Raw genomic sequence first — 27,172 nt, 5'->3', positions numbered from 1 at the left:
TTACTCTAATTTAGAATGCTGTCTCCTCCACTAACTTAATTCTAAGGACCTTCTACATTTTGATGATACTAAACCATTTTCCCTGAATGTCTTGTGCTCTTGTAATTTGGAAAATATACCTGACTCTAATGGTCTCAACTGTTTCATGACTGTTAAGTCTCTCTCTCAACATAGATGTTATACCTTGGAACCCAAAACCATGTAATATTACATTTTTGTTTCCTACCCTCAATATCTACCATAATCAAAACTTACTAAGTAAAATTATCTTTGTCATGTTTTCTAAACAAAGTTATGGAACCTATTTGTTACAGCATTAGTCTAATTTACTTGAGGCAGAGGGTGAGGTAGCAAAATTAAATCCGTAAAAAAACACCAAATAATACTAAGCTGATTATTGTAAGTACACAGATGACTGAATTACTGACTGTGTACGTTTTTAAAAAATAAACATTCCACTCTGTGGTATTCCATAATTCTTACTGAGACTAATAAATAGAATTAAGTAATTTTTTTAATAAAGATTTTATTTATTTATTGGACAGAGAGAGACACAGCAAGAGAAGGAACACCAGTAGGGGGAGTGGGAGAGGGAGAAGCAGGCTTCCCACTGAGCAGGGAGCCCGATGAGGGGCTTGGTCCAAAGACTCCGGGATCATGACCTGAGCTGAAGGCAGACGCTTAACGACTGAGCCACCCAGGCGCCCTAGAATTAAGTCATTTAATAATGATTTCTTTTAAAATAACAACACAATTCCAACCCCATACTACATTTCCTCGAAAGAGCCAAACCCAATCTCTCTGCAGCAAATGCTGTTAACAAACTTTCAATCAGAACCTCCAAGGAAAAAAGCCACATGAGATGTCAAAAGAGGGTGTTTTTCTCCTTTTTTCCATTAACTGAAACTTCTTAAGAATGCTAACTTATAGAACCATCATCTGTAAAATTCCCCTATGGAATAACTATCCCACGCTTCAATAATGCCACGCACACGTGCGCACGCACACAGCAGTGGCAACACCATGATGGATGGCTTATTCACCACGTTCAAACTATTCTCTGGACAATGCCACTTTGTTCAATCTACTGTTATTCTTAGTGTTCTTCATGGTTACTGAGAATGTCAATGTCCATAATTAATACTTAATACCAGAGTGCTGAAGTACACAGAACACCGAACAAGAGCAGGAAAGAGAAGGTTCCCAGATGGAAGAGTTTATACTAAAGTTAGATAAAAGGTAACCTTACTTTAAAGGCTAATTAATCTATGGAATTTAGGGAGGCTTACAGATGGAACACCATTTAATAAATTTCAAACAAGGATTAGGAATTTCTATAAACAATAAAAGCACCTGCATATTATAAAGCATTAAAGTTTCAAAGGCTGTCAATGCACATGCCTCATGCAAAAAAAAATGAAAACCACCTGTGGCCATCTATTTCTTTCCATGAAAAAAGATACAATAGTTTTGAAAATAAATACTCAGTACTACCAATAAACACAAAGGACAGAGAGTAAAAATAAATGAAACCCACAGGAATCACCAAACACAAGAGTTTCAACTTTACATCTCAGCAAGCTATCTTCAGCTATCTGAATATATAAAATTTAAGTCATTCTATATTTCCTAGATTAAAAAATTATGATTTTCAGACTACACACACATACACAATGTGGTGTTTATTTTTTTGGTGGGGGGTATATTTTACAAGAAAAAAATTAGACTGTGATTACTGTTTTGTGAACTGATTTTTGCATACAATGTGTTATGATCATCTTTGATGTGCAGTGAGAATGGCAGCATAGTATTTCAATTATTTTGATGTTCTATATTTAATCTCCTCTTGCTGAAATTATTATAGTTTCCAAGATTCTTTAAAAGAAGCCTCATCATTTGACCCACTGTTAGAGAGTAAAAGTGCGATAGCCAGAACTCAGGTCAGTTGACTCTAGGCCCAGCACACGCAACCCCAGTACACAACAGCACCACAGTTTTTAATACCAAATGGGAAGTCCCCTATCGCAGCATGGAACTCTAACCTCAGTGAACTCTGTGCCTACTTTCATTATCCACCTGTTCGAAAAGGAAGGCTTATGGAAACGCTTTTATCTGGAAGCTTAATCTCCTCCTCTAGCAGTCTGAAAACATAAAATCAATACTCTGGCTCATTAATCAAATGACCTATCTCTCTTACGGGCCTATCAGATGATTTAACATTACGAAAATGAGTGAACAGCTGGTCAGTCCCTGCTTCTGATCATTCTGCCTTCAGACAATTCTCCCATCAAGCACTGTGCCTTGGAAAAAGAAAAAAGAAAAACTTCACAGCTGTAAAATATTCTCTCCCTTTAGTGCCACTATAATATGGGGTTGCATTATTAAACAAACATTTGTTTGACTGTAAAAAAGACTTGTGTAAAAAGAGAACTTTCACAAATGAATAAGTACTTTTTGAAGGCTCAACCAATTTAAGAGTCAAAATTCCAAGTCTGCTTGCATTTTGTTTTTTACTTTTAAAAGTTATCAATCAATAAACACTGTATTATGTTGTTCTTATAAATAAAATAGACTATTCGGATCCTTGACTCTGTGACGTTGCTAAGAAATGAACTTCAAAGTTCTGTATGACTATAAATCAAAGATATTAAAATAGGATAGTTTAATGCTAAGAAATACATTACAACATCTCACATGAACTCAAGCCAGATCAAGTACTGATAACTATGAATGAAACACTGGTTTACTACATACCATTCTCTCAGTTCTAATTCTTATTTCACTGAATCTCTAAACTAATATACAAAGCAGAAACTGTCACTGATTAACTTCTTATCAGACAAACCAATTTTTCCATTACATAAAAACTGAAACTATCTGAAATTGACTTAAAAGACAAAGAAAGTAAATCTTCTTACACATTTCTAATTTATATAACATATTTATATAACATACAGTATAACATACTGTATATCACAGTAAATATATTTATAAATACAGTCTAAAAAATACAGTAAAATCATTAGCAAATTTAATTTGTGGCAATCTTATTTTAAATATTCAAATAAATTAAGTATTTTAGTTTGATTTCTCTCACGAATCTTACGAATACTCCCTTTTTGGGGGCACCCAGCTGGCTCAGTCGGCAGAGCAAGCAACTCTTTATCTCAGAGTTTTGAGTTTGAGCCCCATGTTGGGTATAGAGATTACTTAAAACTAAAAAAAAAATCATCAAAAAAATAATACTCCCTTTTTCTCAGAAAATGGTTTAAAACAGAAAAGGGGAGGGGCGCCTGGGTGGCGCAGTCATTAAGCGTCTGCCTTCAGCTCAGGGCGTGATCCTGGCGTTCCGGGATCGAGCCCCACATCAGGCTCCTCCGCTAGGAGCCTGTTTCTTCCTCTCCCACTCCCCCTGCTTGTGTTCCCTCTCTCGCTGGCTGTCTCTGTCTAATAAATAAATAAATAAATCTTTTAAAAATAAATAAATAAATAAACAGAAAAGGGGAAATCTCCACTTAGACTACCTGTACTCTTCTCAAATCTCATGACAGAAAGCCAAAATTTTATTTTAGTCTTTCTACTATTATGCGGGTGTGTGTTATACCCAGTTCCTAGTCAACAAAAATTAAAGAAGCCTCCTTACTGGCAACGTGAGCCATTTAATTGGCAGAGTCAAGGAAATAATCTTCACCCTCCAAAGTATTTTTTTTTTTAATGAAGAATGCCTTTGAGCATGTAGTGTGATTTCCTGAGTGAGAAAGGATAATAGACAAAACCCCTCCTAGACTGTAGGTCCAGGCTCCCTCATTCAATCTTAGTTCTGAGTGCAGAGAACAACTGGCAGAGACGCAAAGGCAGGAGTATCCACCAGATGCGCTCAGGAAAGCCACACTGTGGGGCACAGCCTCCTAAAGAATGAACAAAGTCCTATGCACAAGGATCACGAAAGGGCCCTCAGAGCAGTTTCCTGTGCCTTCAGTTAATGATTCCTCTGCTTCCTATGTCCCTAGAAATACTTGGGGCAGCTACATAAGAGTCACAGTAATTTAGGGGCTCCTGGGTGGCTCAGTCAGTTAAGCGTCTGACTCTGGATCTCGGCTCAGGTCTCGATCTCAGGGTCATGAGTTCAAGCCCCACACTGGAGCCTACTTAAAAAAAGAGTAATAGCAATTTAAGTCATTAGAACACAATGCAACAGTCGAAGTTGGGTGACCTTAATTCTTATTTCAGCACTGCAATGAATTAACCGAAAGATCTTAGAAGAATCATTTCTTCTCCTGGGGCCTATTTACACAGTAATACAGGGAGTTAGACCAGAATAGTGTTTTTAGAACTATTATAACCCAATATCAAGTAGTATGATAAATTCAGTGGATCACAAGAGCCTTAAAAAAATTGACAGAAAAGGAGAGGATGGAATAAAAGAAAACGGAATGCTTTCTATGTAGCAAGAGCTTACTGTCTCACTAGATTGTGTTAAGAAAGACGTAAAACACATTTCTTACTGTGGACTGTGGGCAAAAACTTGAGATCCATCCCATTAATCCTCTTATTCCATCCAAAACCAAAATGGTTCCAGTCCTGATGCTGAACAAGTATGCTGAACTGCCACATATTCCAGTAAGGACTACTGCGTCACAAAATACAGATGAGCTTAACTTTGCTGTAAATTTTATTTGAGATCACCAAATTGTTCATATAAGGTCGGCCCTTATACTTTGTTTCTCAAGACTTAAAACCACCTGCTGAAAATCTTTAAAAATAAAGAGAATACATTTGTAGAGGGGGAGAAAAGGGAGAAGCGAGTTTCAAGACATAGGTAATTTGAAGTTTGCACTGAATCAGGGCTGCCTTGAAAGTAAAGCCCCATTCATGGAGCACAGAGTAGTGATAGCAGCACTGGACCAAGACAAGGCCTGGACCTGAATCCCAACTCAGCTGGAGCAGGTCAAAGGACTGGCGTGAGGATTACACAACTCATGGCCGTGGGGGTCTCTGTCAACTATAATGTACCATAAACACGTAAGTGTCAGTAAAAAGAAATACCCTACAGCTATGACTAAATTGAGTGAGGAGACAAAAATTCTTAACTCCATCACCAATGTGCCTCACAGCTGTTCAGAGAAACTGTGCAACTAAAGCAATATTGAAATTATCTGCCTGCACCCCAGCTCCTATTTTCAGATTTTAAACTTTAAAAATGACTTAAAAAACAAAAACATACTGTATGGTGACTAACATTACATAATAAAAACAAAAGCAAAGACAAAAATGAACCCAGACAAAATCTGGAAATCACATTTAATCGCTGCAGAGCAGAAAAACAGCCTAAGAATAAAAACTAATTCACACTCCTCTGAGACCCCTCAGTCTGCTCCCTACCCTATGTGTACCAGGGTTCTCATTCACCTCACCTCAAAGGGCTGTCAGGAGGTTTAAAGCAAGTATCTGTGAGTCATGCACTTAGACAAGTGTGGCACACACCACTTTATCAATATCAGCCAGCTCAGCAATATGGCCTTGGCTAAAATACCTAACCAACTGACTCCTTTCACATGAAATGGGAATAAATATCACCCACTTTACAAGGATTCTGTGAGAATCAAATAGAGCTATGTAAAAATAAATGATTTATAATCCAGTATGAATGTGAAGTACTTATTAAAACTATATTACAGGGGACGCCTGGGTGGCTTGTTCGATTAAGCGGCTGCCTTCAGCTCAGGTCATGATCCCAGGGTCCTGAGATCAAGTCCTGCGTTGGGCTCCTTGCTCAGCGAGGAGTCTGCTTCTCCCTCTGCCTGCTCTGCCTGCCGCTCCCCCTGCTTGTGCTCTCTCTCTGACAAATAAATAAAATCTTAAAAAAAAATAAACAAAAACCTGTATTAGAGGGGCACTTGGGTGGCTCATTCAATTAAGTGGCCGGCTTGTGATTTCAGCTCAGGTCATGACCTCAGGGTCCTGAGATTGGGCCCTACATCGGGCTCTGCCCTCAGCGGGAAGTCTGCTTGAGGATTCTCTCTCTCTCCTTCTGCCTCTCCCCCTACCCTGCTCACACACTCTCTTCCTCTAAAATAAATAAATCTTAAAAAAAAAACAAAACACAACCATATTAGAAAAGAGCCAAATTTGTCTAAAGCATCAAAAAGACAAAGACTGCGGAAATATTCCAGATTAAAAGAAGCTAAAGAGACAACTAACTACAGTATCTGGTCCTAGACTGGGTTCTATATTGGAAGGGAAAAAATTCAATAAAGGATATTACCAGGTCAACTGACAAAACTGTAATACTGACAGTGGATTACAGTATTTTACAAATGAAATTAACAAAGTTGAAAACTGTACTGTGGGTATGGAGGAGAATATCCCTATTCTGAAAAAATACACAGTGAAATATTAGTGGTAAAGGACTATAAGGTATGTAACTTTACAACAGTTTGGGGGAAAAAACGGAGTATGTGTGTGGAGAGACAGCAGTAATAAAGCAGATAGGGTAAAATGATAACAGGTTAATGGGTGAAGGTACATGGGCGTTGTCTGGAGGACTTCTGTTTCTGTAACTTTTAAATATCTGACATTATTACCACATACAAAGTCTAATACACATGTACACACACACACTCTTACAAGGCTGCAGTGCATACAAGAAAGACATACAGATACTTTTCTTTAGAACTCATAATAGCAAGCGGAGATAAGAGCCACAGAAAATTTTAACCATAACACTTTTAATCCTTGAATATCATCTTTAACCAAAACTTCTCTTCTATTAATAATTAATATTCTTTCACATATTCTAGAATAGTAATCTTTCAGAGGGCATACCCCTTCAAAATATATAGCCATTGATACTTTCATTGAAAAACCTGCCATCCTCTTCTGCGAATTATCTATTCACATATTTTGTCCATTTCATGGTTGGGTTAACTTGCATTTTCTCACTAACTTGTAAATACTCTCTATATTAAAAAAGGTTTCAAAAAGACTATGAAAATTTATACATGAATGTTCAAAGCAGCATTATTCTTAATAGCCAAAAAGTGGAAACTACCCAAATCTCCATTAACTGATAAATGGCTAATCCAAAATGCCATCTAGCCAAACAATGGGAAATTATTTGGCCATAAAAAGGAGTAAGTACTGATACATGTTATGATATGAATGGACCTTGAAAAACATTATGCTAAGTAAAAGCAGTCATACACAAAAGGCCACACTATATAATTCTATTGACATGAAATGTCCAGAACAGGCAATTTCATACAAACAGAAGGCAGATTAGTGGTTGCCAAGGGCTGGGGAGAAGATCTGAATAGGAATGACTGCTAAGGGGTATGGAGCTTATTTTCAGGTGATGAGAACATTCTGGAATTAGATAGCAGTGATGGCAGCACAACTCTATGAATATACTGAAAACCACTAAATTTTATTTTTATAAGGGTGAACTCTATGCTGTGTGAATTTTATCTCAACAAGCTATTAAAAAAAAATTACATGGGCAGCTACAGACTCTCTCTGCAGACAAATGCTCATAACCCAGTATTATGAACAATTATGCAAGGAAAGGGGTGACGTGAGGAAAAGGGGAACTGTCCGTGAAGACGCTCTCCACAAACTCCTCTGGGAAGCCCCGTGACCGGCACTCTCACACGGCTACTACCCCGACGGCGGGCCGTTTGACAATATCTATCAATACTGAAAAGCTACCTACCTTCTGACTCTCATTTCAGTTCTAGGAATTTCTCCTACAGATATACCCACACATAAACAAAACTAAGTAAGTACCAGTTACTTGGTGGAGGAAAGCTTACAGAGAAAAAAAACTGCAAAAATCTTATAAAATTATGACACCCCTTATGAAACAGACTACCACAAAGCTGTAAAAGGAATAAGAAAATTTTTTATGTACTGATACGGAGAGTTTCCTAAGATATACCAAATGAGAAAAGCAAGGTACAGGACAGAATGGACATGCTCATTACTGTTTCTGTAAAACAGGTAAACAGGTAAAACTACAAATACTAATATATTAAGTAACTGTCTCAGGAAAAATGCACCAAAAAACGAGTGACAATGACTGCTTCTGGGCAGGGGGACTGAGTGGCTATAAAGCATTTGGGGCATGGGAGGACTGTCTCCAGGGATAGGTTGTAGGAAGGGAAATGAGGGAAAAGAGAATTAAGTGTTAATTATTTATTAAGATAGAAATCGGCATCCCTTTAAAAATAATTATTTATTAACCTTATCAAGATACCAAACTGAAAAACAAAGAACAAAGAATGCTCCAGTTGCCTGGACATAAATCTAACCTAATGCAATACAACCTGGAGGGGGAATAAAACCACCTTCTATTCACTTCCCTTTCCAAAGCTACTGTAACCACAAATGAAATTACTTGCCAAAGTCCTTATTCAAGATAAATTTTTAGAAGCCCCAAACTTCCATCTAAAGAGAAACTACAAGTATTTGAACAAAGTCTGTTTTTCTTTGATTTGCAGAGTCCCTGGTAGCAGCAAAGCCAGAAAAGTAATCAGCACAGAAGTAATATTTTACTAAAATCTGGATAGCTTTTCAGGCCTCCAAATCCTTCCTGTTGAATGTGTTCTGATGGATTCCTCTACTTTAAAGCCTAAGAAATATCATGACCTCAAAGTCTTTGTTGTTAAAGAATCTAGTCACTAAAAAGTATCTATTCATTATTTATCTTCTTAGATCTAGCTGCCCACATCATTTAAGGATGGATATTCAGCTCACACCTGGACCTAACAGAGGATCTATTCTTGGGTGTTACAGATAAAATAAGCAGCTTAAGTGTCATTAGAAACAATGCTTTTTTTCTCCCGAAACAGAAAGCAGGCACTCTCCATTTTCCTAAGAGTTTCTCTATGTTACTTTGCACTGTAAACAAATTATTTTAGATGCATTTTTTCTTGAAAGATACTTCTCTAGGGGTCTCTTGGGAGTCCTGCTACTATATGTCTTCCTGGGCATGCCAAGAATACAAGGCCCTAACCACTCTTTACCCAGGCCCTTCTCAGGGCTGTGTTTCCAGGAAAAAACCTTGAGAGGTGAGGTAATGTCTTCCTCTGGACAATGAGGCAACTTGCTCATTGCTTGCTGTAAAAGTGCTAGACTCCCAAAGCTCAGCACTCCCGTACTGCCATAAAGGAACACTGTGTGCACTGGCCCCGTCTGGGCCCAGATCACATCACCTCCACGCTCACTGTACTAGCAATACCTGGAATCTTGAGCCTAACTGTGTAACACTGTCTCTAGAGAAAAGAAGTAACAAAGTTCCAGTTCGGTATGCCAGAGGAATCCCCTTCACACTATATCTAATACCTGCAGGCAGGTGGAAATCTGCCGAAAATGCCGGCACCCAGCTTCTCATGATGGCTTTAGTGACCAGGACAGGGATTCCCAAAGGATAGGGACCAGGATGGGAGGGAGCAAGGTCACTAAGTAAAGAATCAGAAAGAGTGCAAGGTAATAGAGGGTTTGTAAGATGTTCCATGGGGTCAAAGGGCTGAGACGAAGGCCTGAGGCCTCCTGTCAGCAGAGCCTGATCAGCCTCCCATCTGATATTCCTAATCGTGACCTAGCTCCTGATCATGTTCCTTACATTTTTATCACCTATTGACTTCCATTAAGGGTTTTTGGTCCACCTTGGCCCACTGTGGAGGACAGAGAATAAAATTTCACCACTTTTTTTTTTCCTGGTCTTTTATCCCAAACAAAATAACTACAACAATGTAACTCCACAGCCCTAAAACCAGGGCCATAATGTTTCATGAATTTTATGGAATTATGATGTGTAGGGAGTAGTAGTTACAGCAATGCAGACTTAAACAGACTGCTTGCTTTCAAGTCCTTGGTTTGATGTCTGGCAACATTCAATAAACCTTTAAAGAAAGATAAGCACCCTCTCCTATGAAGGCAACTTTGCAGTTCCAGGAGTGCCTTTTACTAAGAAACTGCATAACAGAATTTCTACACTGAAATGAGAGACCATGTTCATTTTTTCCATCATGATCAGAGCCAAAAACCAACCATATTTCTTGAAAACTTAAGTGAGGTTTCCAAGAGTTAAACAGAACAGATTTACCAGCAAAAGGCAGGAAGAGTGAGATTATAATTTGAACCAGGCAAACTGTTTCATAACAGAAAATGTGGCACTTAATGCAGTTTGCAGAATATGGTATGCAAAAAACGCCACTTAGGGCAGTAGCAGGCCTCTAGAGAGTGAGACTAGCCAAACAAAAGAACAAAAAAGGTAAGAAAAAAGAAGCCAGGTCAGCATTATAAAGCCACAAAAGACTGATATGCTTTCTTTTGCTGAATTACAGCTTCTTCACCAGGCTTCTGGTTTAAAAGCACAAAAAGCACATAATGAAAAATTTTTCTTTTTGGCCATTTTGAATCAGAAATTTATACTACTTCAAATTTATCATAATTTAATAGGACTTGAGTCTAACAAACACATGCATTATTAAGGTCAACCAAGTTACTAACACAGGAGACTATACCAGCAGATCAAAGTTTCCTGCAGCTCCTTCTGGAACAAATTTACTTTGGGTTCCTGAGCGGCTTGGCCAGCTGATAGGACAGACTGATGTTTCTTTACTTGAAATAAACATTAAGTCAAAACCTCTACCAGAAAACTCATACTGAAAAGGCCTGGCTCACTTCCTGATGTGCTCGCCAAGGAAAAATAAGCACAAAACCTCAATGCAGGTTGACTAGAAAATTTATTCTAATCACCTTTAGGTATCTTGCACTAGACACACAGAATGTGAAATCTTTCTTCTATAATACTATCAACTCTAAATTCTGTTAAGTAGTAACAACGCTAGCCAATAAAATTGCTAAAAAAAAAAAAAAAAAAGAGCATACCTGCTGGTCCTATACCTTTGCATCTCACACATTCCCCAGTTCAATGTTGACTGAGACTTCATCAGTAAATTACTCACCAAACTTACAGAGCACTCTTAAAGATGCAAGAGCAGAACAAACATGGTCTTTCACACCAAAGAAGTTATAGTGAATGTCTGACTAATTGGTCAACAAATAATTAACTGAAATGTTTAGAGATTACAAAGTGGGTCAGCAGAATACAGTGATGAGTCCCAACATTAAGATGCTCATTATTCAGATATTAGCCTAGAAGAAAAAAGAAGAAAAGACCTCCTCCTGCCTTTTTTTTTTTTTAAAGATCTTACTTATTTGTCAGAGAGAGAGACACACAGAGAGACTACAAGCAGGGAGAGCGGGAAGGAGAAGGAGAGACAGGCTCCCTCCAATGCAGGACTTGATCCCAGGAGCCTGGGATCATGATCTGAGCTGAAGGCAGACGCTTACCTGACTGAGCCACCCAGGCGTCCCCTTCCTTCTGTTTTTAGATGCAACGACCCGATCAAAGAATTTTAGGATCAGAAGAACCCTTTCTATAATGTACCTGTACCTTTTCTAGCTGAGTCCTCTAGAATAACCCAGAACAATCATCCTGTTTTCCACACGTCAACATTCATATCCTGTAATCAGCTCCCAGACCTATGTTCTGTGTTCTCTTTTTCACTTTATGGAGTCATTCCAACCCTTAAACCATTCCTCTACCTAGGACATAGTTTCAAGACATCTTCCCGATCCCAGCCACATGCCTCTGGACTGCCCCACGATCGGATGTTAGAAGGCCATGAATACAGACGAATACTATGTGAATAATTTAACAACTGTGACATACAGTTGGTCTATATATTTTTAAGTTCTAATTAGTCTTTACCTTTTTTCATGTCTAAGATATTTCATAACAAATATTTTAAATGTCTTAACATGATATAAAGACAACTTTGAGGGGCACCTGGGTGGCTCAGGCAGTGGAGCGTCTAACTCTTGATTTCAGCTTGGGTCATGATCTCAGGGTGATGGCATCGAGCCCTGCATTGGGCTCCATGCTTGGTGGGGAGTCTGCCTGATATTCTCTCTCTCTCTCACTTTGTGCCCCCCCCCTCCCGCGTGAGTGTGCACGCTCTCAAGCTCTCCCATAAAAACAGATGCATCTTTTAAAGACACAACTCTAGTATTTTCTATTGCTAGTTCCGTTTGGGAGTATCATAGAAGAACCATTCAAATTCACAATTTAAAGAGGATTCAAAGGAAATTTTAAAAGATCATTTTTAAAATACTCTTTCATCATTCTTAGCTGTCTCAGTCTCCTATGAAAAGCACACCCTTTCTTTTATTGCCTGTATAACTTTTTTATCAAAAATAGCATGGGATATTTTTGGACTTTTGTCATTTACTTAATTTTCCCACACACCAAAGGACAGAAAGATTACACCCAATTTTGATGATTATCAACATTTTGTCAATCTTGTTTCCTACATCCTGTGCTCCTCACTCCCTGCCCCAGAGTATTTTAAGCAAATCCCAGCATCACATCATTTCATCCTCAACTGAAGCACATTATACTGTGTATTAGTGCCTATTATGCCATAAGCACTATGCTTAACCTTCTCTAGTCCTCAAAATAAACAAACATTGACAGTCAAGGCTAACCCAGTACTATCTATGTCTATTCTCGTCTGACACTAATTTTCTTCCATGTCTGGGTACGCCCTGTTTTCAAAACCTATATAAACTATGGGAATTATCAAAGATCTTCAATGTTCTGCTTTCATCAGATAATATTCCTTTGTTATGGGTCTTCAAAATATTGCTGATTGAGATTACTTAGTTGCGTTTATGCAACAGTGGAGCAATTGCACTACTGGGCTACTAACATGCTAGTTAATAAATTATGGTAGATCAGATAGTATTGCAATAACCTTAATAACTCATAAAATTTTAGAAGTATTTTGCAATACCTAAAGAAAAGGTAGAGTAGCAATATTAACAACCAGTAACATCTACTTTTATTTTAAAGAAAACACATATGGGGGGGCGCCTGGGTAGCGCAGTCATTAAAGCATCTGCCTTCGGCTCAGGGCGTGATCCCGGCGTTGTGGGATCGAGCCCCACATCAGGCTCCTCCGCTGGGAGCCTGCTTCTTCCTCTCCCACTCCCCCTGCTGTGTTCCCTCTCTCGCTGGCTGGCTCTCTGTCACATAAATAAATAAAATCTTTAAAAAAAAAAAAAAAAGAAAAGAAAACACATATGGGTTTGCCTTCCCAGGAACAATTTAAGAGATCCACTGTTAGAATGATCATTTGACTTTAATTTCATTAAACTTTAGGCCCATAATATTCAATTACTACTTAATACATAACATGAGACATTTGTGTATCACTTTTAAAGAAAGCAAGAGTTAGCTGGTAAATGTTATAACTGGCTTTAAGGAAGACAGGTCTTAGGAAACGTTCTGTGATTTATAAATTATTTAAAAAACCCTAAGACATGCTAGAAAATCTGAGGATTTTCAAAGATGGGAAAATACCAACTAATCATTAAGAGACAGAACTCCTAAGAGTAGCAAGTCATCATTATGCAGTGGTGAAAACCCTTCGATAAATCAAAAGAGAAGGTAAACATAAACCCTGACAAAAAAATAGCCTACAGACTCCTACCTGAGAATTGCCAAAAACATTTCAATCAGGAGCCATGAAAGAGTCTTGGAAAATACTAGTGTCTGACTGAGTTGGGGGAGGGCCCTGAAGAATGTGAGGAGAGGGTCTGAAAGGAGTTACAGAGGAAAGTACACATATGTCACTTTTCATCAAACAACTTCAGACTTTTTAAAACCTTTTCACTTAGATTCTAACATAATAATTTGCCAAGGCAATATCCGAGGCAATATAACAAACTTTAAAAAGCAAAAACAAGGCAATAAAAACAAAACGGTGTGTTTGGGCTTTGTTTTTTTTGTTGTTGTTGTTTTGTTTTGTTTTTTTTTTTGAAACAGGTATGATAAAGCACGAAGTTTCAACACTTACATCCGAGCCCACGCTTCTCATGCTACTTTGTAGGACAGGTTTAGTCACCGAAAGTTTCCCATTCGCTGGGCTGTTTGCCACGGGGGCCGGTACCACATTCACCATGTGATTAGGTAGTTGTGAGGCTCCCCCGGCGACAGCAAGGACTGGGGCAGAGGAGGGCAAAACTCCAGGAGCCTGAAGCTGTACGACTGCAGGCTGGGAGAGCACCACGGTGGGACCTGCGGTGAAGGAAAAGGAAAGGGGTCAGAGTGTGCATAACCAGTGGCAAAGGACAGTGTTAACATCAGGTCTCTTCCACAGATACAACAGGAGGAGGACACTGAGGGGATTTAAAACCACCAATTAAAACATAATCAACAGCAGCACACACGCACAGTGACTTTTGTTGTCTTGTTTTTAATGAAACCAACTAAATCTGTTCCCAATGAAGTTATCATGAACAATGTACTTCCACACATTTTTTCTCAACTATATCCACGTCAAACTCGCTAAGTTATACATAGATTTCTCTATTAACCGCTGAAATTTGTAAGTGCTAAGAAGTATTTTTCGTATTATAAGTAATGAACTTTTACACCGAACACTGAGAGCCACATATTTTAAATTAATAGGATTTAGAAATACAGCACCAAAAATATATAAACAGAGATTCAGTAACTCAATATGTGGAAGGACAGGGGCTACAAATATCAAAAATGTTAAAACTTCCATTCAAATCAAAACCACACTGAGATACCACCTTACACCAGTTAGAATGGCAAAAATAGACAAGGCAAGAGACAATTGTTGGAGAGGATGTGGAGAAAGGGGATCCCTCCTACATTGTTGGTGGGAATGCAAGTTGGTACAGCCACTCTGGAAAACAGTGTGGAGGTCCCTTAAAAAGTTAAAAATTGAGCTACCCTATGACCCAGCCATTGCACTACTGGGTGTTTACCCCAAAGATACAGACGTAGTGAAGAGAAGGGCCATATGCACCCCAATGTTCATAGCAGCAATGTCCACAATAGCTAAATCGTGGAAGGAGCCGAGATGCCCTTCAACAGATGACTGGATTAAGAAGTTGTGGTCCACATATACAATGGAATATTACTCAGCTATCAGAAAGAACGAGTTCTCAACATTTGCTGCAACATGGATGGCACTGGAGGAGATAATGCTAAGTGAAATAAGCAGAGAAAGACAACTATCATATGATTTCTCTCATCTATGGAACATAAGAACTAGGATGATCGGTAGGGGAAGAAAGGGATAAAGAAGGGGGGGTAATCAGAAGGGGGAATGAAACATGAGAGACTATGGACTATGAGAAACAAACTGAGGACTTCAGAGGGGAGGGGGGTGGGGAAATGGGATAGGCTGGTGATGGGTAGTAAGGAGGGCACGTATTGCATGGTGCACTGGGTGTTATACACAACTAATGAATCATCGAGCCTTACATCGGAAACCGGGGATGTACTGTATGGTGACTAACATAATATAATAAAAAATCATTAAAAAAAATAAATATAAAAAAAAAAAGAAAGAAAAAAAAAATGTTAAAACTTCCAGCAAAACTTCCCAAAGCCAAGATATGGATGCAACCCAAGTATCCATTAATTGATAAATGGATAAAGAATATGTGGTATATATGTGCAATGGAATATTATTCAGCCATAAAAAAAGAATGAGATCTTGCCATTTGCAAAAACGTGGATGGATCTAGAGAGTATTAGGCTAAGTGAAAAAAGTCAAAGAAAAACAAATACTGTATGATTTCACTCATCTGTGGAATTTAAGAAACAAAAAGAATGAACAAAGAGACAACAACAAAAACAGACTCTGGGGGCACCTGGGTGGCTCAGTCAATTAAGCGTCAGACTCTCAATTTCAGCTCCAGTCGTGATCTCAGGGCAATGAGAATAAGTCCTGTGTCAGGCTCCAAGCTGGGCGTGGGGCCTGCTTGGGATTCTCTCTCCCCCTCTCCCTCTGCCACCCTCTGCCCCACTGCCCCGTTATGCTCTGTCTCTAAAAAAACAGAAACAAAAATAAAAAATTAAATAAAAAAATTAAAAAAACAGACTCTTAAAGAGAACTGGTGGTTACCAGTGGGGAGGTGGGTGGGGGATGGGTGAAACAAAGGGGATAAAGAGTACACTTATTGTGATGAGCACTGAGTCTTGCACAGAATTGTTCAGTCATACACTGTACACCTGAAACTAGTAACACTGTATGTTAATTATACTTCAATTAAAAATATATGTATTTTTATAAAGTAGTTCATAATACCCTTGTTAAAAAAACATTAAAACCATTTGAGGTGATTTCGCAGTGAACAAACACAGGAAACAAATCTGTAACTTAAAATAGTCTGCAGATAATACCAACTCCCCCTACAAACCCAAAATGGTCTCCAAATCTTTTCTTAATCTTCACATTTAACATTATTTTTTAAATTATGCTAATCTGAGAATTAGTATCATAAACCTAAAGAAGACTCTCATAACTCATAACTCTGGTCTATTAGAAATCTCACTTGCCTGCTGAATGCTTCCTTTCAGATCTGGCCAATTTTATAAGGTGCTGAAAGCCTCCCCCAATATCCACAGCTGCTTGAGCCTATCTAGCAAAAGAAAGGTACTATAGTAACCAGCAACTAAAATTACATAAATATTTATAATTCTTCTTCAAGGGAAAAAAAAAAAGCATTATACCTCCAGCCAGTGTAACATGACCCACGTAAAACTCAGCTCAGTGTTTCAAAGGAGCAAGAAAAACTAAAAATCTAAATACTTCAGAACACCTGTTTGTTAAGAATACCTGTCTTAGCTTAAAAACAAAAAATCACTTCTATAAAATCAAAGTCCTTATGCTTCAGATGGCCTCAAAAAGCACACTAAAACTAGAATTTAGTTAATAGCATTTTATCCCAGATAAATCAGTAAATTAGCAAGAAAGATCTAAAAGTAATTTCACAGATTTGTAATATATACAAATTACTTGGACAAAAATTATCTCTAAACATTTTTATCTTCTTTTCCCTTAGAAAAACTTCTATGAAATAAAAACATTTAAATGAGGAAATAACTCATAAGTAGATATACATACGCTTAGGCCAAATACACAAATAAAAATATAAATTAAACAAAAAGCTTATGACTAAGTGTGAGGCTTCTTAATAGCACTTACTTCTCAATAACACAAAAAATAATAATTCCAGTCTGGGGGGCGCCTGGGTGGTTGCATTGGTTAAGTGTCTGACTCTTGATTTTAGCTCAGGTCACGATCTCAGGGTCATGAGATTGAGCCCTGTGTAGGGCACCGTGCTCAACAGGGAGTCTGCTTGAGATTCTCTCTCGCTCTCCTCCTCACCCCTGCTCGTTTGCACACGTGTGCACACTCAAATAAAATTAAAAAAAAAAAAAAAAGTACAATCTGGTACTATGAGAAGACATACTCATTATTATGTAAAACTTAAACCAAGTGCTCCCACCCTGAATAGGATTACTCTTCTTTAATATCAAAAAGTGTCATGGTCACCCAAGATGATCATGGCTGCCCTTTCAGTTTCAGGATTGAGAAAACACATGAAAAAAGGCTATTAAGAACTTAGTAACAAGGGCACCTGGGTGGCCTAGTCAGTCGGGCACCCGACTCTTGATCTCTGGTCAGATCTTGATCTCAGAGACATGAGTTCAAGCCCACACCGGGCTCCACGCTGGGCATGGAGCCTGCTTAAAAATAACAACAATAACAACTTAATAACAATTTAAATTTGTAGTTTATTAATCTGAACTATAGCCACAAAAATTTGAAAAACAGGAGTACAGAGACATATAAAACAAATTATTCAGTCTACAGAAAATACCTACCAGATACACGGGTTTGCAGATGCCTTGCAAAATGCCAAAGGCTACTACTCCCACCACCCATACCCTGGGGTCCAGTCTGTAGGGTGGGAACCACTGAGTTAAACCACTACTTGGAGAAGAGCATTATTGGAAGAGTGTTCCACATCTTCTCAGTTTAAAAATTACAATAAAAAGATCCTAGAACGAAACACTGTTCGGTGAACTTTGGGATTATTCCAAAGAGCAGAGGAAGTGGTAAACATAAAGAATTAAACATTTCAAAGAAAGGATCATACTTCTAGCTGAAGTTAACACATGCCAATGCCGTCCATTGCCTAGTTACCACCATCTCCTTGCTGAAAGAACTGCTTCATGGAGGAAGGGAGATGGGACAACATGGAGGCAGGGTCTGTGTACCCAGTGCGGCTCCCAGTCCTACCAGGTCACTGCTGCCTCCTGTTTTCTATAATGAACATGCCAGGATGCCCAACTATCCCAAAATCATCTAGCATTTAAATCAAGGATCCTTGAAATATTTGAGGCATGCTTGGGTCCAAGACAGAATGGAGAGAAACTTTTATTACAACGTGTTCAAGAAAACGAAAATCTCTCATGGGGACTTGCTAAACGCTGACCTGCCAGATGCCCACGGATCACAGAAGGCAACGCCAAGGACTGTTACAGGCCTTGAACAGTTAGCAGCTGAGCACAGTGACTACTGTCCCTAGTGGGAACACAGTCAAAAAGGACAACCGTAAGGCTGTTTATCCATTTCAGCATGCTCAAAATCCTCTTAGACATTACATACAAATCCCCCTTAATGGAACTACAGGAACACAGCTAGATTCGATGCTAAATACTTCTACGTATGACGCACTGATCATGATAGGCATTCCTCCTTTTCGGTTTTCTTCAAAGAACTCAAACTATGTATCAAACACCTACTGAATGCCTACTTTGTCTAAAATACTATAGCTGTGTGACTTGGGGTAAATGATTCCTCTGTGTCTTAATTTTCTCATCTATAAAATGAAGACAATAATAGTACCAATCCTCACAGAGCCTATGTAATGATTAAATAAGATAATGCACTCAAACACAACAGTGTCTGCCACACAATAAGAATTTCAAAGTTAGCTATTATTTATTATTAATTTCCATTTCTATATAACAACAGTTTCCATAAGGGCACTGCACGGATTATTAGTTCATTAGTTCTCACAGTCACTGTTGTTTATGTAAATATGTTAACTGCCCAATTAGACAGAATTCTGGAGATCAAGCAGCACATCTCCACATTCTTTTAGAGGCAATATAATATCATGACTAATTACACAGACTCTGAGCCAGACCACCCGGGCTCAAGTTCTGCCTCCACCTCTCAGGAGCAGAATGACCTGGGGTAAGTTATCTTCCCTCTATCCTCCATTTCAAGGATTTGCACTATCATCTACCCAATAAACCCAAGATACAGGATATGTTCCTCTCCATCCTTTACCCCCTTTCAAACCATCCAATCACTAAGCCTGCAATTCTGCACTTTTTAACCTCTGCACCCTCTATCCTGGCTCTCCATTTTCACAGACATACCAGGCTTTCTTCATCTCTCACCTGCACTCCTCTTAATGGATGTATAGGGCTTAGTTACAGAAGTTGTTTCAGGCAGACAGGACGGTCTGAGCCAAGAAACTAGGAAAAACGAGAGAATTCAAGGGACAGTGGCCAGATTGGTCGGGCTAGAAGAGGAAGTTGGGTTTATAAAAAGGAGTGATTATAATGTAAAGTTAGAAAACTAAACTGGAGCCAAACCACGGTGGGCTTTACTTCCAAGTTAGAGAATTTGAACTTAATTCTGTAACAATTACTTCCCCTTTTTAATGATAAAATCTTTACTATTGATACTTACACTGATTAACTATAAAATGCCTCTCCTGTATTTCCCCTCTACCTCTTTACTACAAATAAATGGAAGACATACACTTAAATCTGTAATATTATAATAACACCAACTCTCTGGACTGTACTATAAAAACACACAAGTGCCTTGTATCAGCAAACACAAATACTATCTTCAGATAATGGGCAGGTACTCACATTCTGAATAATGTATGATTCCAGTTTCTGAACCTGATAAAATGCTCAGAAAAGAATGGTTTGTCTTCCATCACTTGAACATGGTCTGCTAAGAGCAAATTCTTAGGAATACCCTTTGCTTCACATACTAGTCATATTAATGCCCAGCTTTCGCTCTTTATACTTGTGTTTTAAGAGCTTATGGAAACCATAATGAGGCCAGTTTAAATTCTTAGCCTTTGGGAAGACACAGACCCTTTTGAGATCCTGATGAAAGTTTTGGAGACTATCCTGAGAAAAATCCACATAGACAATAAATCTTACATTTTATTTCAAGTTCATGAACACTTAACATCCATTCACAGACCACAAGAACACCCCTTCTACAGGAATGCTATGTTTCACATAAAAAAGGCAGCAGTTCTGACCCTGTACAGCAAGGGCATGTATTTCAGGTTTGTCTATGATTTTTGTAGACTTTGATGGATTTTCACTGACTTGTCCAGTCTCCCACCCAGTTCTTCTCTTTATTGATGTCATATTGTCCGTGACCTTGGAATAACACAAAACTAATAGAGTAACTAGAAATCAAATTTGTGACCCTGCTCTCATTAAAACTTGATCTCCTTGCTCCAAAGAAATGAATTAACAATCTAGAGCTGGAAACATAGCCATAAAAGAAACATTTGTTTACAATCTGTACCACAGAGACCTAGTCCTAAATCCAGGGAAAGAACGCTGAACAGGTTTTCCTTTACTCCCGTGTACACATATCAGTATGAGAATGACCGATAATCTGCCTAAGACATCTCCAGGTACAAACGATTCCTGTATCTGCACACTACACTACCAAATCCTCAAACATGAAGTTCTTTTGATACTAAAATTCGTGTAGAATCAAGTATGTGAGGCCATCTGGTGGATAAAATATAGAAACACACACATTCTTAACTATGTGAAGACAAGAGTTCACATCTCTTCCTAAAGCCCTCACTCAAGATCATGTTTACTAAAGAACGCCACCCCTCCTGCAGAGACGAAGAGCCTGATCCTATTGCCAAAACTCACCTATTAGACCTGTAATGTTATTTACATACTGACCTCTCCTTAAAAACGAGTTCATGGGAAAAAAAAAACAAAAACAAGAGTTCATGGACACAAACATCTCAGGATAGAATGGCACCAAGAAAGTTTCCTGGATTTTCTTCTTCATTACAAGTAGTTACGTAAAACCACAAGCCTGACAGACAGGTGTTTTCATAATTAAAACTGTAAGAAAAAAGAAATATCAGATACAATTAATCTGGGAAGCTATCTCCCTTGTCAGGACAGGAACCACATGTTCATCATCTCCGCGACGTCCTCAAAACCAAGGACAACTCCTGGCACACAGCAAGTGCTCAGAAATTAGAACCTGAGTTAAAACAAATGACATGACGCAAGCCTTAGTGCCCATCAATTAAATATACACAGCCTCGAACTCCACTCAGGTACCTTTAGTGGGAGCAGGATGTATGCTGATAATTGGCTGCTGCTTTGCCAATGGCATAAGTGTGGGTAGTGTCTGAATAATGATGGTTTTCGCTGGAACGCCGGAATTTGTCTGAGTCTTGGGTGCTGCTGGAAGTAATAATGGCTTGGGCTGAATTGAAGGTTTTGAATTCATCTGAATTTTCTTCTTTGGAGTCAGTCCATTTTCTGGAGAAAATCCAAACAAACCACAAATCAATGTGAAAGCAATTCCTAGAGAATTAAGTACCTTTTCGACACATTATCTTGACCTCCACGTAACTATCCTTACCTGGAGTTTAAGCACAGCTACTCTATACCTTAATGGACTAAAAAAAGTCCTTAATCTGAGGTCTACCCCTTTTTCTGAGGTATAATTGATATATATAATGTTATATTAATTTCAAGGGTAAATATGACGCTACCACACACAGTTACAAATTTTTCTCTTGTGATGAAAACTTGTAAGATCTAATCTCTTAGCAACTTTCAAATATACAACACAGTATTATTAACTATAGTCACCAAGTTGTACATTACATCCCCATGACTTATTTATTTTAGAAGTCAAATGAGATCTTCCTTTTTGACCACGCTGATGGTCAAAATGATGCAGCTTTGGGAAGGAGATATATGAACTGGTAAAGGATAACAGCTAAAATCACTGAATAAGGCCTGAAGATTAAGAGGTAATAAATGGCACACCCAAATGGCCCTCACATTCAGTATCTTTAACCAAATCTTTGAATTCTCTCCTGAAGATGATGAGGCCTACATCCACTTTAAAGCATTTTTTACCCATAAAGGCAAGAGAACCAAAGAAGACAGGTCCACTATTTTAAAAACAAAAAGCCAGCTTAATAAATATGCACTTAATCCAACATTTTCTTTTTAAAAATGGAACCTAAGTTCAGTCCAAATTAGAAAGAACAGAAGTCAGGAGATGGGAGTCATACCAGTTTTGCTCCTGGGACCAATGATGGGCTTATCTTCTTTCAGTGGCTCTGCTGAGGAGAGACTATGAGAGCTTTCACCATATAAGGAAAGGGGAGACATCTGGGAAGCAGAAGACAAATCCAACTCCTCCTGCAGCAAAATAAAATACGAACAAATGGGGAAGAATATAATTCTTGAACAGAAAATGGCTTAGAGAGGCAAGATCCATACATAAACAGATAAACATTCTAGAACAACTTCAAGGCAAAGGTGTGATATATTAGAAACTTTATGTACTGAGTACTAAGAGACTATGGATAAAATAACATTATCCATCAATACAAGAGGCAAAATAGTTCAAATTGCAGAGGATGCCTATGTCATCCTCTAGTATTAAAGATGGAATCATTGATCTGCTCCTACATTTCCTCCCACACACTTGATATTTACTGGGTTCCTAGCCAGACAAACATTTGGTATAAGACTACGGTTAAAATGCCAATATCCTTTTCCCCAATCTCTCATTCAGTAGTCTTGTAAGAAACTCAAAACAATTCTTACTATTTTTCTTTTGTATTTATTAATGCTGCCTTTGTCCCAAATGTTTTGAAAGAAAGACAAACACTGAAAGGAACAGGGCTATTTTCTTTTATTTAATGGGTGAGTTGTTAATACAAAGATGTGTAAAGATAACATTTTCCAAGTCTTTTAAACATTCAGTGGATCGGTCTCATTTTCTGGGCATAAGGAAACGTAACACAGGATAAAAGTAGCATTTCTATTCTGAGAGGAAAAAATGTTATACATAATAATGGAATAGGCATACATATATACATCATACAATCTTCAAAATAATCCGTAAGATTATGAAAAGAAAAGTTAAGAGAATACTTGTTTACTCTAAGCCTGATGTAGGCCCCCTAAAAAAAACCAGAAGCCCTAAAGGATGAAGAAAGAGATTTCGACAAATAATAATTAAAATACTTTATAATGAAAAATAGACCATAAATAGAATTAAAAGGTACACATTGGGAGAAATATTTGCCAAAAATGCACAGGGACTGCAACAGCCATTTCAATGAAAAGGAAATGCAAATGTCAGCCAAAGGCAAATTTATTTTTTTTTTTTAAGATTTTATTTGAGAGAGAGAGAGCATAAGCTGGGGGAGGGGCAGAGAGAGAGGGAGAAAAAGACTTCCCACTGAGCAGGGAACCAAACGTGGAGTTCAGTAATCAGGACCCTGAGATCACGACCTGAGCTGAAGGCAGACACTTAACTTGACTGAGCCACCCAGGTACCAAAAAAGGCAAATTTAAAAGAAAAGTTTTTTGGTTTTTTTTTTGATCGGATAAGAAAAAAAATTAAAATGACCTGGGCAGAATATGGGAGAAATGGCCCCTCCCAGTCATGCTGGTAAGAATGACAACTGCTTCACTGATTCATCCTCAACACCTACTCAGCATGTAGCCATAAGCTGGGCTCTGTGAACCTTACAGAATACTTCAGAGTATATTTGGAATAAACCAAAGAGTACAAGATAACAACACAGGAGGATATGATTCTCTTCATGGCCTTAGAGGCTTAAAAGATATTTCTTAACATTCAGCAAGTATTCCTTTTATTTATAAAAGTTCTAGAAAACAAGGATTAGAGGGATACTTTCTTAACATTAAAAAAAAGCTATGTATAATTGCATAGCCAATGTCATACTTAATGGTGAAATACTAAATGTAGTACCACTGAAGTCAGGATAAGAAACATAACTGCTTTTTCTATAATTCTAGCAAACATAATTATACTAGAAAATGAAACAAAAGGAATAAATATTAAAATAGAAGAGACAGAAGTACCTTTGTAAGGTAACATGCTGTCTACTTGGAACACATAAAAACCAATTAAAAAAACATTTCACTATGAAAATACTGTATGAATGATCACTTAAAAATATAATAAAAAAGATTTCACCCACAAGAGCTGTAACAATTACAAAATACCTAGGAGTTAATTTTCGAAGGAATGTACAGGGCCTATATAAAGAAAATTTCAAAACTTAACTGAAATACATAAAAGATAAATTGACTAAACAGAGAGACATAAGATATTCTTTAACAGAATGATTATAAAGGTGATACAACTGGGAAACTGGTTCACTTAGAGAAAAGTAAAACTAGGTCCCTAACACCACATAGTAAGGTAGACTCTAAAGGTATTAAGAAGGGACACCTGTGTGGCTCAGTTGGTTAGGCACCTGCCTTCGGCTCAGGTCATGATCCCAGGGTCTTGGGATCGAGCCCCATGTTGGGCTCTCTGCTCAGCGGGGAGCCTGCTTCTCCTTCTCTCCCTGCCAGTCGCTCTACTTGTGCTCTTTCTCTCTCTGTGTCAAAAAATAAATAAAATCTTTAAAAAAATAAAAAATTTAATTTTTAAAAAAGGTATTAAGAAATCTTGGGGTGCCTGGGTGGCTCAGTCAGTTAAGCCTCTGCCTTCAGCTAAGGTCATAATCCCGGTGTCCTGGGATCGAGGCCGCATCAGGCTCCCTGCTCAGCAGGGAGTCTGCTTTTCCCTTCTGCCCCCACACCCCACTCTCTCCCACTCTCTCTCTCAAATAAATAAATGAAATATTTTTTAAAAAAATAAATAAAGGTATTAAGAAATCTAAATGTGAAAGGTAAACCATGTAGTCAATAGAAAAAAATATAGGAGAGTATCTTTGTGGCCTACAAGCAGAGAAAGACTTCTTTAAAAAAAAAAAAAAAAAAAACTTCAAAAAGAAGCCAAAAAGCAAAGGGGAAAAAAAGATGAATCTGAGTATTCAAAATTAGAAATTTCTCCTCAATAAAGACTGCAAAGCTAATAGATAATAAAAAGTAAAAAGATATATGTAATGTCCAAACCCAACAAAGTTACTATCTCAAATGTAGAAGGAATTCTTGCAAATGAGTAAGAAAAAGACAACTCAATAGAAAAACTGGCAAAAGGCAGGAATAAACAATTTTATAAAAGAAAAAATATCCAAATCCAAAAGGCTAATGAGCATGTAAACAAATGTTGAAAACAGTAAGTAATCAAAGAAATACAAATTAAAACAAAACAAACAATAAAAGATTTACACCATCTGGCAAAAATTAGAAAGCCAGGCAACGCTGAGTATTAGCGGTGAAGAGAAGCTACAAGGATCCTCAAGCACTTTGCTGGGACTGCAGACGACCACCGGGGTCCCGAGAGCTAGATGGCAGCACTTGTCAAACGAACATCTGTACTCTACCGCTCAGCAATTCCACTCCTGGGCCTACATCCCAAAGGAATCCTCACACGGGCCCAGAAAAGGACATTTTGCACAATGCTCGCTGGGATGTAGGTAAAATATGGTGAACATACACGTGAACATACACAAAACAGTATGAATTGATCCTAAAAACAGTGGATTTTTGAAAGAAATACAAAGAGATCTAATATAATAACATCACTTACATAAACTATTTTAAGTACACAGAATTGAAATCAGTGAGAACAAGCTGAACATTTTGTACTGGTACCATGCTTTTGATAGTCATTTGGGAAAAGATAAAATTAGATTTGTATCTCACATCACACACCAGGATAATTTCAAATGGATCAGAGATCCAAATTAAAAATAAAACCTTACAGGGGCGCCTGGGTGGCTCAGTCGGTTGACCGGCCAACTCTTGATTTTGACTCAGGTCATGCTCTCAGGGTCATGGGATCGAGCCCTGCGTTGGGCTCCAAGCTCAGCAGGGAGTCTACTTGAGATTCTCTCCCTCCCCCTCTCCCTCTGCCCTGCCCCTCCATCCCCTCGAGTGCACTAATAAATACATCTTTAAAAATAAATAAATAAAAATAAACCCCTATTAAAAAATACATATTAATAGTCACTGAGAAAATATTTCTTGCTCACGAATGAACATAGAGGGCATTAGGCTAAGTGAAATAAGTCGGACTGAAAAAGACAACAGAGTTCACTCATGCAGAATCTAAAAAACAAATGAATAAACAAAAAGCAAACAAAGATATTTCTTGCTGAGTAATTTGACCCTGAAAGCCGTTAGATAGGAGAGAGCAAGACAGCATCCATGCAGAGAGGCAGGCTGGTAGAGTGTCAGAGTCCAAACTGAGGTGGGTAGGGAGAGTGTTCACACGGGGATGGAGAGAACAGTCCAGCATGGGGAGTCAGAGCAGGGTGATAAGGGCATCAAAATTGGGTCAGCTTGATTTTTCAGAAAGCCCAATGAAGACATGTTAAAAGAACACAGGAGTCAGTGTGAAGGGAGTTGCACTGGCCAAATCCAGGACAACATAAGAACCAGAATAATTACAGTAATGGATTAAAACCTGTTGAATGGGGGGCGCCTGGGTGGCACAGCGGCTAAGCATCTGCCTTCAGCTCAGGGTGTGATCCCGGCGTTCTGGGATCAAACCCCACATCAGGCTCCTCCGCTATGAGCCTGCTTCTTCCTCTCCCACTCCCCCTGCTTATGTTCCCTCTCTCGCTGGCTGTCTCTATCTCTTTCGAATAAATAAATAAAATCTTTAAAAATAAATAAATAAAATAAAATAAAACCTGCTGAATGAAATAAACCGTAAGTCCATACTGATATAAAGAAATAAACTTAAGCTATCAATGAGAAACTGGACTTTTTTTTTTTTTACATCATTTTAAAGTACTTCCTCACAAAATACTTTTTTTTTTTAAGGTTTTATTTATTTATTTGACAGAGAGAGAGGCAGTGAGAGAGGGAACACAAGCAGGGGGAGTGGGAGAGGAAGAAACAGGCTTCCCGCCACGCAGAGAGCCCGATGCGGGGCTCGATCCCAGAATGCTGGGATCATGACCTGAGCTGAAGGTAGATGCTTAACGACTGAGCCACCCAGGC

General features: G+C 38.3%; 1 protein-coding gene across 3 annotated transcripts in view; it reads right to left on the bottom strand.

Moving 5' to 3' along the window:
* Window positions 1-27,172, bottom strand: part of ATF6 (activating transcription factor 6) — a 198,598-nt gene that overhangs the window by 149,477 nt on the left and 21,949 nt on the right. For all 3 annotated transcript variants that reach the window (XM_087855905.1, XM_087855906.1, XM_045784291.2), the window contains exons 6-8: window positions 22,300-22,429; window positions 21,329-21,532; window positions 13,929-14,149 (exon numbers count right to left, since the gene is read on the bottom strand). In XM_087855905.1, coding sequence (XP_087712031.1) covers window positions 13,929-14,149; window positions 21,329-21,532; window positions 22,300-22,429 — 555 coding nt within the window. The remainder of the gene's footprint in view (window positions 1-13,928; window positions 14,150-21,328; window positions 21,533-22,299; window positions 22,430-27,172) is intronic.

The sequence above is a fragment of the Ursus americanus genome, chromosome 2 (genome assembly GCF_024610735.1).
Source record: "Ursus americanus isolate L20-20 chromosome 2, mUrsAme1.1.p, whole genome shotgun sequence".
Classification (NCBI taxonomy): Eukaryota; Metazoa; Chordata; class Mammalia; order Carnivora; family Ursidae; genus Ursus; species Ursus americanus.
The sequence above is the reverse complement of the archived record's forward strand: the minus strand, read 5'-3'. Positions and strand labels throughout refer to the sequence as shown.